Raw genomic sequence first — 12769 nt, forward strand, 5'->3', positions numbered from 1 at the left:
CAAGTTTTTTCTGGAATGCATAAACAGCAATAACCACATGGTAAATATGGCAAGTGTAACACACCCTGTCAATGTTACAGGACAAACACAAGCAGTAATTGGGCACAGGTGACACTCATCAAAAAAGGACAATTTGTGTTCGTGGCGGCCCCTGATGGCCACGGGCTGCCAAGGCCGGGACATCACAATCCTTTAGTATGATAGTATTAAAAGCATTTTGCTATGTTGCAGCACATTATGTCTGAAAAACACATAAAACATAACTGTGCAGTGATGTACAGGTAATAGTGGCATTGACTTGCCAACAAACCTGTGCTTCCCCTATACCTATCTGCAGGGACAAGCTCCATAAATCTATCCTAATGTTAAACTAATAGAGTATCTGTCTCTGTATGGTTATGGTCCTCTGTTTCAGTACAATTTGATCATGTCCGTCTCTGACCTGAACAATTTTCCACTGCTCAATAGCTCTTCTACACATGGGAGTGATCTTCTCTGCAGTCTGAAAGACCCAGATGCTGAGAAACCTGTGACGGAAACCAGAGGAAGGTCCAAAACAGTTTGCTGACTCTGCATGGAAACCATTTCACATTAACCCTAATCTAGAAATCAATAACAAAGAGTGAGGGTCATTTGTTTAAGTCAGAGAGGCTGCTGAAATCTTGTGTTGATTCCCTTCGCCATGGGTTACACAATGGCAACAAAATGCAGTCTCCGTCTTTCCTTCTCTCTCCCTCTCTCACACATACAGTATTCCATTGTGGTGAAAATCGATGGCATTCCTTTACAAATATGGCCTGCATGAGTGAGTCTGGGGGGGAAGACAGACCTTAGCAGTGAAGCAGCATAACTTTCTAAAAATAGACAGAACTAGTCTGCTGAGGATCCTTGGGCACATGGCTAAGTGTGAGGGGAATCATGGGATTAATTAAAAGTGCTGAATTAAAACGCAATGGGAGGAAAGGGCAGGATGGCTTAAAAGGTTATGGTGGAAGCTGACAGCACACAAACAAATTCATACACGTTCTTCATACATAGACAAAAATGGACAAAAACAATGTAGAAATAATGTATTAAACTGATCCCCAGCCCACACACATTCACCCATGCTCACTTGCATGAGAGAACCTGTTTCTGATAGTGGCAGCAGTTAACATGAATAAAGACTCCAGGTTTTCACTGCAGAATGATTAAAATGTGGAGGGACGGATGCCAAGTTAAGAGTATGCGAATATGTGGGCAGTGGGGGCAGTGATGCGGACTCATAGTTAGAAGGTTGTGGGTCCGAATCCCAAACCACCAAGGTGCCACTGAGGTCCCCTTCGAGCAAAGTAACGTCCTCACACATGGTTCTCCATGTGCCTTTCGTGGTTGCCCGCTGCTCATGATGAGGGCGATGAGTAATTCCTGCCCATTTTATAGTTTTTTTTATATTTGTATTTTCTTCACTATTTTCTACATATATGTCTGCAAAAAAAAGATTTTAATCTCATTGTACATGCATATAATGACAATAAATGACAATTATTCTGCGTTAAATACAGAGGACACATTTTATGTGCATTGTGTTCTATGCTGCAGTGTTTCACAATGACAATCACTTCACTTTCAAAATGTTAGGACATTCAATGCATCTCTTTCAACACATTTGAGGGCTTTGATGGTAACTTCTCACCATGTTAAATACAACATGAACAAACATTATTCTACAGTACATTTAACAATCTAAAGCAAACAAAGGGCACTACTTTCAACACCAAATGCTTACAGTAATACATAACTAGATGCCGTCTATGACAGTGTATGGCGGTGTGTCTATGGTTATGACCCGTTATGTTTAGTAATCTACCTCTATAATTATTTTTCTGTATGATTCCAAAACCTGACCAAACCACACATTATAAATTATACACCAATGTAGAATGGAGCCACAGTATATTGTCTCGTGCACACAGACTCAAGAATAGAGCTGGCAGGCAAAGTTTCTTCCACCCCCTTGTTTTCCAACAATTCCCCGTTTGCCCAGAAAACTCCCCACTGTGCTTGTCAATCTCCATTCCACTGCCCTTAGCGGTAATGACGTTCTCACCCCTGTTGTTCAAGGTCCATTACAGCGTATGCATTACATTCAAACCCTTTCTTGCTGACAGTCGATATTTCCTGTGCGAACATGAAGCCAAACACCTCCTGACGCACCGTAATACACAGATCAATAGCTTAATATATCACACACACCACTGTGGACAAGCCTAATAAAGCACGCCGATGCATATTTAGAGGCATGTGACTCATGTAACCTTTATGTCCTCATAGGAGTCTTTCATTTCCTATTCAGCTGAATAAAAATTCAGCCCAACAAAAAAGGAATTGGCTCAGTTTGAGTCACCCCTTCCAAGCTTGTAAGGATGCTGCAGAGCAAGCTGCATAGGGGATTCACTTGTTCCCAAATTATGACGTTTACCGGATCAAATTTATATGAAAATCTTGAATGTGAAAAGAGTGAAGCAGAGGAGAAAGAGAAGGCATATCAAAAATGTCACCGTGGCCTCAATTTCTAGCATCCCGAAGGGCATCTTAACTTTTTTAGATAGAGAAAAAGATGTGTGTTTGCGTACAAATGCATTTTTGTAAATTGCTATGAGCGTGTGTATGCATCTGTGAACCATACTGCTGCATTTACTGCTGCAGCCTCATCTGCAGACATCAATCACCGCCCCGTAATAGAGCACAGCCGTCCCAACAAGGTGAAGGCATTTATCTCACTCCACTTTAATAGATTGCATCGCCTACCACTTAAAGTACAGACATTGCCATAAGCAAGAGAAACAACAGTGTCCATCAAGCAGCTTTTGACTTGTTTCCATCAATGGTGATCAAACGAAACTCTGTAAATACGTACGAAAGGAAATAAACCTGTTCATAAGGTCGGTCATCAATCAGGTGTTTACACAGAACAGTGGTGGCCTAGTGGTTAAGGAAGCGGATCTGTAATCAGAAGGTTGCTGGTTCGAATCCTGATCTGCCAAGGTACCACTGAGGTGCCACTGAGCAAAGTACCGTCCCCACACACTGCTCCCCGGGCGCATGTCATGGCTGCCCACTGCTCACTCAGGGTGATGGGTTAAATGCAGAGGACAAATTTCACTGTGTGCTGTGCTGCCGTGTATCACGTGTGACAATCACTTCACTTTCACTTTCAGAAATACATGCCCTCACTGATCTGGCTATCTGAATAAAAAGCAGATCAGACAGTTTGGAGAAAGCTTGTTTGGACTGAATCAATTGTTCCATCCAAATGACGTGTGCACGTGGCCGCGCCCCGTGAACTTTTGATCCTTCTCTTGTCCTCGCTGAGTGCCATGATCGTGTTGACTTGTGCTTGCATGTGTTAACCAGCCTCATGTGTCTTGTATTTGCTCTCTTGTGTGCTGTCAGGCAAATAGCTCGACAACACTGTTACTTGTGCTTTATTACTCTCCAGTATAATAATGTCAGCCAAGTATAATACCATAACGCCGGTTCATTTGTCATCTTGTTATTGTCTTGGCTAATTCATTTGTTGTCCAGAATTGCATACTCTCTCGTTTATGGCACTTGTCACGACTACGGACTTACGGGGGAAGGAACCGCAGAGGTGTGACATGCTGGGAACAGGTTTTTTTTTTTATTATAAAACAAACAATAAACAAATAAACAATGGATCGGTGGCCGAAAACAGTTTAACTTAAATAAAGAACATAAACGAACCCGCAGGCGTGTGCCGATTGCCAGAACTCAAAAAACATAAACACATTCACTCACAGAAGTCAAGTGGCCTGAGTTCACGAAAATGCCGGAGATTCCGAAGGGGCGGTAAGCATTGTCAGGATTGGCCACCGGTGATGAGCCCAGCTGCAGTCAATCCTGACAGCACTGTTGTACAGCAAGTGCAGTACTATGCTCTAAACATCAGGCCTGTTTGCTATCTTAAGGTCAAAGGCATCCTCAGGATTTGCATAAATAAATATAGAAAGAAAGAAAATGAAAACACAAACTCTGCTGGTGTTGGCGCCATGTAAAGGCTGTAAATAATTACTCACCATCAAACAAATTCACTTCAAAATAGAGACAACAAGATATCTCTCTACTTATAAAAACCCTGAGTACCTCATTGACTTTACGCTAGCAAACAAGCCCTATAACACCTTGGCCATAATCTGATGACCCTTGGAATTTCGACTCTCTGCATCCTTCTATATAATCGAGCTCATAGTAAATTCCAGTTTGAAGACATTATCTGTGATGGCGTGTTTTCTTTGTTGTTGACACTTTTTTTCGTTTGTGGATTGTCTTGGGTATAAAAATGTATTTGCCAGACAATTGCGCCTCCTGCCTCTCACTCACACATCAGCCATGACATCGTCCGTCCATAGTGATGAAGGTGAGCGTGTCAAATGAGTTGGTTTTTGGAACAAACAGCTTCATCATATAAATTGACCAATGGAAACAAACCTCTGGGGATAATCTGATTATTAGGTTTAGATTCTAGGCTCAGATTCACTTGTCTGGAATGAGCTGTTTATATGCTGTAAATTGTCCAATCTAATGTCAGTGTCCAATTAAATGTAAGCAAAGTGATACCCTTAGAACCGAGAATAGTTCCAGAACATTGTGGTCCACAGGCGCAGGAGAGGTATGAGACGCACAGTAGGAGATCGGGCAGCACATGAAGCCCGGTCTTCCATCAGTCTCCCTACTGTGCATAATGGGAAACCGCCCTGTGCTTCTCACCGGTCCCTATCTTGCCCATCCACCTCCGTCCATCTCCCGTCAAACATGGTGTTAGGCGGAGCAGTTGTGAGGACAAGGACCATTAAAGTCCCCCAGACCCCCCAAATCTTTCCTGTTTTTCTGAACCCTTAACCGTGAGTGCAGACCTCACAGTGGACGATGACGAGGAGTGGCTGCTTCAGTTAAGAGCTTTTGGAACATTCCAGAGGTTTTAAATCAGACCCTCATTAAAAATAAACCTACCCCGCTACAACGGAGAGGCTGTTCCCGATGGCGTGATTTACACACACGGTTCATTTGGGAAAGGTTAATGTGGCGAGATGGATGTGGAAAAGTGGAGCGGTTTCCGTAGTGAACTCAGCCGTAAGAGTTGTTCTAATAAAAGGACCTATCAAACGTGGGCTTTGCTGAGGTCAGGCCAGTGGACGCTTGACCTTGGCCACAGCTCTGGCACATTTTTTGCTCTCAGGCGTGTAAACGGAAGACATCCAGAGAGAACGCGGTGGAACCGAGGGAGTGCAGTTTTCTTGCCGTGTTTATTCTGTCTCCGGCAGAGCGGCGGAGGAATCTCCGCATCGCGCGGTATGCGCGTCTTTCCAGCTTTAAGTGCTTTTATACGAGGGGGGGGGCTTAAGAAGGTGAACATCAAAACAATCTCCGGCTGGTGTTTGTGCTATTGTAGGCCAGCCTTTTAAAACAAAATGTCAAGATCTTGAGGCCAACTCGGAAAACGATTAAAGTGTTCCATGGCTTCTTGCCTTTCCGTTTTTGAAATAAATGAAGCGGAATGTTCTGAACAATAGAAAAGGGTGGAGGGGACACGGGAGGAAAGAAGGTCAGGATCTATTTTTATGTAATGTTGCACATCTTGGTGGCCATCCGCATTAATTTGAAAATGACAACTATTTAGTTTTTGTGCCAAAAATGCCACCACACCTGTCATTTGTTCCCTCAGGCATACATACATACATACATAGACTTCCAGAGATGAGGAAGAGAACTAATGCTGTCTTGGGGTGTCTGTAGACAGGTAAAACAAACAAGAAAAGCAACATTAGCAGCATCATGGTGTGGACACCTTTCGTCCTCATTCAGTGTTGAGATGCATCCATGCATCCATGGGTGTTTCTTACTCATCAGTCATTCAGCAAACCTTCTGCCCTGTAGGCGAGGGCATCATTTTCATCATAATCATCATCATCATCCTCCTTGAGCCAAAGACGTCTGTCTGCCTACTTAATTCATTCTTCTGAATGAAGTACTGCCAATTACAGCAGGGCAGCCAGTAATTGCAGGAGTGATTGTTTAGCCGATATGAATGGGGACAGTCATCAGTGCATTGTTAATATTTCTGAAAAGAATATCATCCACATGATGCAATGCATTAAAGGGAGTCCACAGTCAATCTCTAATGATTTTGACATTCATTGCCATGTATGTTGCTGTCAGAATCGTTTGGCTCTGCCCTCTAGTCGCTGTATTGCTAAAACTCCTTGGAAGTGGCCCTGACAGCACTAATTTTAAATGGTCATGCCTCTGTAGGTATCCAATCAGGACACACATCTGAAAGTCTTTGATTTGGATGAAGAGAGAAAGCTGCTATAAATAGCACTGCGTGACCTCAGGGTGTTCTGCTGGACTCGACCCCGTGACTCCTCCCTTTCACCGGAAAGTGCTTAGTTGTGTTTTTTTCAAACGCCTCTCTACAGTTTTCCCCTGTTGATCATTTATCTCAATGATGTATTCGTGTAAAGGCCACACTGTGCACTTTCTACTGTTAAGAGTCATATGCTGGTGGCTTCATCATACCGGTGCCCCCGTGTCAGTTTGCCCGGTTTTGTACACAGAAAAGTGTCGGATACGTATATGCGTATATGGCTGCGTGTTTAAAAGTAGTCCAGCGTGTCCTGCTTTTTCCAGGACCTTGCTTTGAGGGCAGTGAGGTATGCATCAGGGCAGCAACCTCCCGGCTAAGCTGCACTGTGCATTTGCCGTTCACTTAGCTGGAATAAAAAGATGGCGGCAGGGGTGGGTGGCAGCATCAGATTTTAAAGAGTATCTTTTACCGACACATTGTAAACTAACACAGGACCTTCCTTCTTATTTGTTCCTTTTTATTTGAGCCTCTCCCTCCTTTTAAAGACAAAAAGCACTAATTGTTCCGACTCGGACGCAGCCCAGAGCTTCTCAGACAGTTCTGTTTAGGTTGACCTTTGACCTGGTCCCCAAGGATCCCCTCTCTGTTCTGAGCTCCTATAAAAGCATCCACATTTTTTCCATGGACAGGAAGTCTAAAATAGCCGGATCTGGAAGCCAAGGGTTAGTGATCCTATCTGCGACTGTCCTTTTTGCGAGGAAGAGTTTCCATGTCACAAGACGTGAGGAGCCGTGTGGCTGCTCTCTACAGACAGGATGTGTGACTCACGGAAACACATAAAACACATGCTTTCTGGCCTCAGAAACATGGCTACGGTATAAACAAAACAAATCTACTGCTTCACGCTGCTCAACATTTCAGGTGCCTCTCTGGTTTTCATATCCGTTTAAAGAAAAATGGACAAATGATGCAACACGCCGGAAAAGCTTCCAGCTAGTTGCCAATATCAGTCAGAGCAGCCACTCTGCTTGAGAGGAAAATATGTATTTTAGAAGCAGTAAATCTAGTGACACATTCACTGGTGTCACATGAGGTAAAGTACGGTACAATTTACACATTGTATTCTGCTGCACAGTACAGTTCACTTATAGCAAACTATATTATGGAATGCCATTGGAAAATAATTACCCATGTAAGGGAACAACGCATTTGCAGAGCTTTTTAAGGAAGAATCCAATAACTGATACAGTCACTGCAAAGACACAGTCTTAGGGTGCATTTACACCGAAAGGTCTGGTTCTTGAACCAAACCAATGGCACAAAATGGTAATTGTTGCGTGTGCATTCGCAAAGGAAAAACTCAAAATAGTTCAAAAGTCATGTGGTGGGAATGCCTCTATGTGATTGGTCAATGTAGACAGCAGGAAAAGGAAAACATTTCTCCTAAGCAGAGTTCTTTATGGAGTGCTGACAGGTTCTGCTGATTTTAACCTTAGAGCATTTCAGCACATGAATGTCTGCCATGTCGGTCATACATGTTAATGCAGGTTTTTAGCCAATGCACTGCAATAAGGTGCTTTTATCAGAGAAGATGGCAGACTGTAATTACCTTCTACAGAGATTGTTCGCACAATGACAATAATATTAGTATTACTTGGATCCACTGAATGAAGTGATATGAGTGAATGGTCTCAATGGGCCACAGTTTTTTGGTCTGGGCTGGAGTTCCATTCCAGCGTTCATACTGACCAAACAGAACCACATCCAGGGGGTCAATGCGCCAGGGTTTGCATCAACTGGTCAAAATGAGGTTGTGTGAGCACACCCTTAGACTACTTTCAGACTGATTTATGACCACATACTGAAGTAGTCCAAATAGACTCAATCAGATCTGAGTAACATATGAGCAAAAATGTGAGATTTTTGAAAATAGTCTTACATTATTCTTATGTACAGCTTTCTTTCATGTTGTTTTCCTTCATTCAAAATAGGTGTTTTAGGCATTGTTGACAACCACTATCAAAAAGCACCACTAGATGAAGCTGCAAATTAGCTATCAGGTCAGCAAGGTAATTCAAGACTACAATGGACCAATAGAATTTATCGACTACCCTTGTGGTCTGTACAAGTTTTTAGTACGGATTACATTAAACAGATGGGCACACATTTGTGGAGCATATTTTATGCATTATCTTTAAATGGCTAATCAGAGCCTGAAAAGCCACACTTTAAAACACAGTTGCTACATTTACCAGTGACCTTATGATGTCTGTGATGTTATGGTCCTGATGGCCCATGGCCACAAGGGGTCGCCACCAATACGGGACTTTGGACGCTTGTTGTTCTGTGCCCATGCCTTTCATGTGTCTTGTTTCCTCTTCTGGTCTTTATATTTGAGTTCATCCTCTTGTTCAATGCGTTGTCTTGGTCTATTCGTATAACCGGAACTGATCTTACATACTGAAACATGTCTGGCATTCTGCCTCTTAGAGCCTTGTCCATGTTTTGTTTTGCTTTCTGCTTATAATAAATGTAATGTTCACTCACACCCTATCCGTCTCTGTGCAGCATGACAAGGTTATTGGTTATTTTGGATCTGCTATCCAATTGTTATGATTACAGATATTTTTTGATGAATGATTTTTGCATTCAAAGCCATTTTTTTTTCAACATACACGTATGTGGTTTTCATAACTGTCACATCCTAAATCTAGAAGACTGAATCTGCTATGGCTGTCATGTCCAGGTTTTGTGGCTGTCACTTACTGGTTTTGCTTTCATTAATATCCTCACTTGTCTCACATTAGCCCTGACTCCACAATGTCCTTGTCTAGCTTGTCATTTGAATGCAACATACTTCATTTTTTTTTTTTTATGGATTCCGCAAACTGAATTCCACACTTGAGAATAACCAACCCCTAATGGACACCAACACTTTCCATTTCTGATTCAGGGTTTAAGTGTTAATCTTAGCAGCAGTAATGCCTTCATCAAACTGCCCTGTTAGAGTCAATATCTCAGCACATTATTTGCTAATCCCTCTGCATTATGCAACGCCATTGGATGGTAATTACCCCTGTAATGGAAGATGCATTTGCAGGGCTTTTGTTTTAGAAAGCAGCCAAAAAACCTGTTCTTCACTGTCAGTGATGTGCTTTGTAAGCATATCTTATTGTGCATCTTTTTGAATATGGTTGTGATTATTCTTCAAGTCAATGTGAATAACCATGTGACCTCAAATTGATCTCATGACCGTGACATGGATTTACATAATTATTTTATTCAATTATTGTGACAGAGGGGGAGAGAGAGAAAGATAAACATTATGGCTTAAAAGAGGAAACATACAATTCCAGGAACACAACCGTTTCAGTTATTACGAAGAAAAACAACCTCACTGTAAAACTAGTTCAGCACGAGTACTTAAATGCAGTGGGCAGAGTTATTAATGTGTAAAACGCATAATTATTCATGTGAAAACATGACAAAGGGACTGCTGACAAGAGACGCTTCTTACCAGACAAGCGCAATAATAATTTAATACAGTCGCACAAGCCTCTGACTTTCCACGGCAATTAAACATTTACCTCAATGACTTAATGGAAAATGTATTAAAAGTGAGGTTTAAAGGCAGAGCGAGTGTCTGTCTTTGTGTGCGTGTGTGTGTGAGTGTGTGTGTGTGTGCACGCTGCAGGGACAGGCATGTGGAGCTGCAGAGTCAGGCTCAGTGGGGATTTTTATGAATGGAGTGGATGGGGGTGGGGGTGTAGAGGGCAGCATAGCTGGCACAGAGACAGGCACACATCTGCAGCGCAGCCCAACGCGGCAGCGCATGGCTACGGCACGGCCAAACGCGGTCAGGGCACGGTTCATACGACACTACGACAGCGACATAAAGTAGGCCAACACTTACTGTTCTTCTCAAAATGCTAGTAAAAGAACGTAGAGTGCAACACACTAAGACCAGTTTTGCATTATTAATTACTTGCAGAACTAAACCAAGGGCACGACTGCAGGGTTTTCACAGACTCTGATCTCATGCATAAATCTCTTAATATACAAATAACATCATTCTCTTAACAGCAGTTTTTTTTTAGATTTTTAAAATAGATTCTATTTTCAATCAGTCAACAAACCCACATTTAAACTATATTGTCTGTCAGTGAAGCAAGCGCCTCTGCTGAACCATCTGTTTGGCTGACCGTCCTACCTTCACCTCCTGATTGGTGAAGACCTCCACATCCACCACGCAGGCGATGAGAGTGGAGACGTCGCAGTCCAGGCTACGGGACGGCATCTTGGTCAGGCGTCAGGGCTGTTCGGAGCCGTCTGAAGTCGATGCAAGTGTGTTATGAGCCTGTGTGTGTGTGTGTGTGTGTGTGTGTGGCAGACCGCGTCTCTCTGCGTTTAGATGTTCAGCCTCACTGTGCCGCGAAGCGCGCGCTCACTGCTCCTCTGTCTCTTCTTTTGCCTGATCCCCCTCTCCTGCACTGACTGCTCGTCACTAACGCCTCATCTACGCAAGCAAAGAGGGCAAGGAAAGTGAAAGAGAGAGAAAGAGTGAGGGAGGGAGAGAATCTCTGATGAGATCACTGCCCCACTCACACATCAGCCAGCACTCTTTCTTTTTTTTTTTTTTAATCTTGTCTCATGACAGCACGGCTCTCTCCCCTCCTGTGATTTTGGGGTTAATGCAGCGCAACAGATAGAAAATGACTGCATGCCAGAGCTGGCCAGAGCCCGCATTGTTCAGGGAGTATTTTGGGTGGTTGCTGCACGCTGCTGAAAACTGGTTTTGGGAAAAGCAGCAGAATGTTGATGCGTCTGGAGGCGCTCCGAAAAAAGAACGCGGTATTGAAATTAATCATTGCATAAAAATGCACCCAAATACATGCTCTGTTCAATTCCATTAAATTCAATTTAATTTGCTTTACAATGATGAAAGAATGGCCTGTTTGACTCCGATGAGAGAGTATGTTTGTATGCATCATGAACACGGAATCTGTCAGATCACTCCTCCAACACACTGCACACAGTGCGCACCGTGGACTGACCACAACTGATATTCAAAGTGGAACAAATGTCTTACTGCTAAGGGTGTGATGCATTTGCGTGGCAGGTACTAATAGAAACAATACATTGTCCACATTGACATCAAGTCCGCTTTTGTTCACACATAGACATCAACATTGACATCAACAAGGTGATCTATCTATCTATCTATCTATCTATCTATCTATCTATCTATCTATCTATCTATCTATCTATCTATCTGTTTGTGTTTTGTCATGAGAGAGAAACACGGATTGGTCACCACAAATGTGCTTCCTGTGTGGCAGACATGCCTACCAAGAATAGAAAAGATGCATACCTACATGCGTATACAACAGAACTAACAAAAGAAAAGCTAGACCCAATGATTGGCATAGTCAGTTGCAGTCATATTATCACCAATTTGCTAGCGCCGTGTTCCTGAACCTTGTATGTATGCATCGCGAATCGTCTTGTGAGCTGAGCTGCTTGTCCCGCAACACCCATACTTACTGCATGTACTGGTGTATTCAGCAACAGTTACTCTTTGCCATTAAATAATTAATATTTTGTCACTTTCTAGACATACATAACAGTGATAGGCGGGAGAGACTAAAGAGTCGAAGCAGTTAGAGCTTTACAATGATGCCGCACAATAGTTTAATAGTAATGCCAGACAATGAACGTGTCATGCAGCTGAATCAGGAAAATGTTAGAACTAAAGACAGAATGAACGCAGAATCCCATAAATAGATACACTAACCTATAAATAAATCAAGCAGTGAATTGGCCTCATGCTTTTCAAAGCACCAGAATAGCATGAAGGAGGAAAATGGGTTTGGTCAGATGCTAACAAAAGAACATCTCGTGGAATGGAAAGAACACCAGGTCAATGCGAGGGAAGAATGGAAAGCCAATGGATGCAGCCTAGAGTTGCAGGACAGCAGGTCATGTTTAACCTCGACACAGAGCACCACGGTCAAACCAGCGGAGGGGGTTGGCAGGGTGTTTATCTTTCCACCACCAACAATCCAGACAGGGCGCCTTGCTTTGTCCTTTCTGAATGGAAAGCCACTTCTGCTGTGAATAAGCAGCCTCCTCCAAATAGACCTGGTCGTACAGGCAACATTGAGGGTCAAAAACGGCCTGTTTCCCCTGTACCTGAATCACACGTGGGTACACTTGCTGCACCTTGCCGGGCTGGAAATTAATGGCTTCTAATGCACTGATACCGGCCAAGGCAGTTAGGCTAATAGCGCTAGCCGATAGTGATTGCGGAGATTACAAGAGAGTTGTAATGAGTGTCCTGCATCTGCACAGAAAAGCTCCATTAACAACCTGGGAGAGTGAAATCAACGTGCTACATTTACA

General features: G+C 43.0%; 1 protein-coding gene across 3 annotated transcripts in view; it reads right to left on the minus strand.

Moving 5' to 3' along the window:
• rcan2 (regulator of calcineurin 2) overlaps nucleotides 1–12769 on the minus strand; it is a 57920-nt gene that overhangs the window by 17769 nt on the left and 27382 nt on the right. The window contains exon 1 of one of the 3 annotated variants that reach the window (XM_028953209.1): nucleotides 10578–10910. The exons of the other annotated variants lie outside the window; for them this stretch is intronic. Within the exon in view, the coding sequence (XP_028809042.1) occupies nucleotides 10578–10664 (87 nt within the window). The 5' untranslated portion in view covers nucleotides 10665–10910. Of the gene's footprint in view, nucleotides 1–10577; nucleotides 10911–12769 lie in introns of those variants that run through there. 3 annotated transcript variants of the gene reach the window in all.

This window comes from Denticeps clupeoides, chromosome 14 (genome assembly GCF_900700375.1).
Source record: "Denticeps clupeoides chromosome 14, fDenClu1.1, whole genome shotgun sequence".
Lineage (NCBI taxonomy): Eukaryota > Metazoa > Chordata > Actinopteri > Clupeiformes > Denticipitidae > Denticeps > Denticeps clupeoides.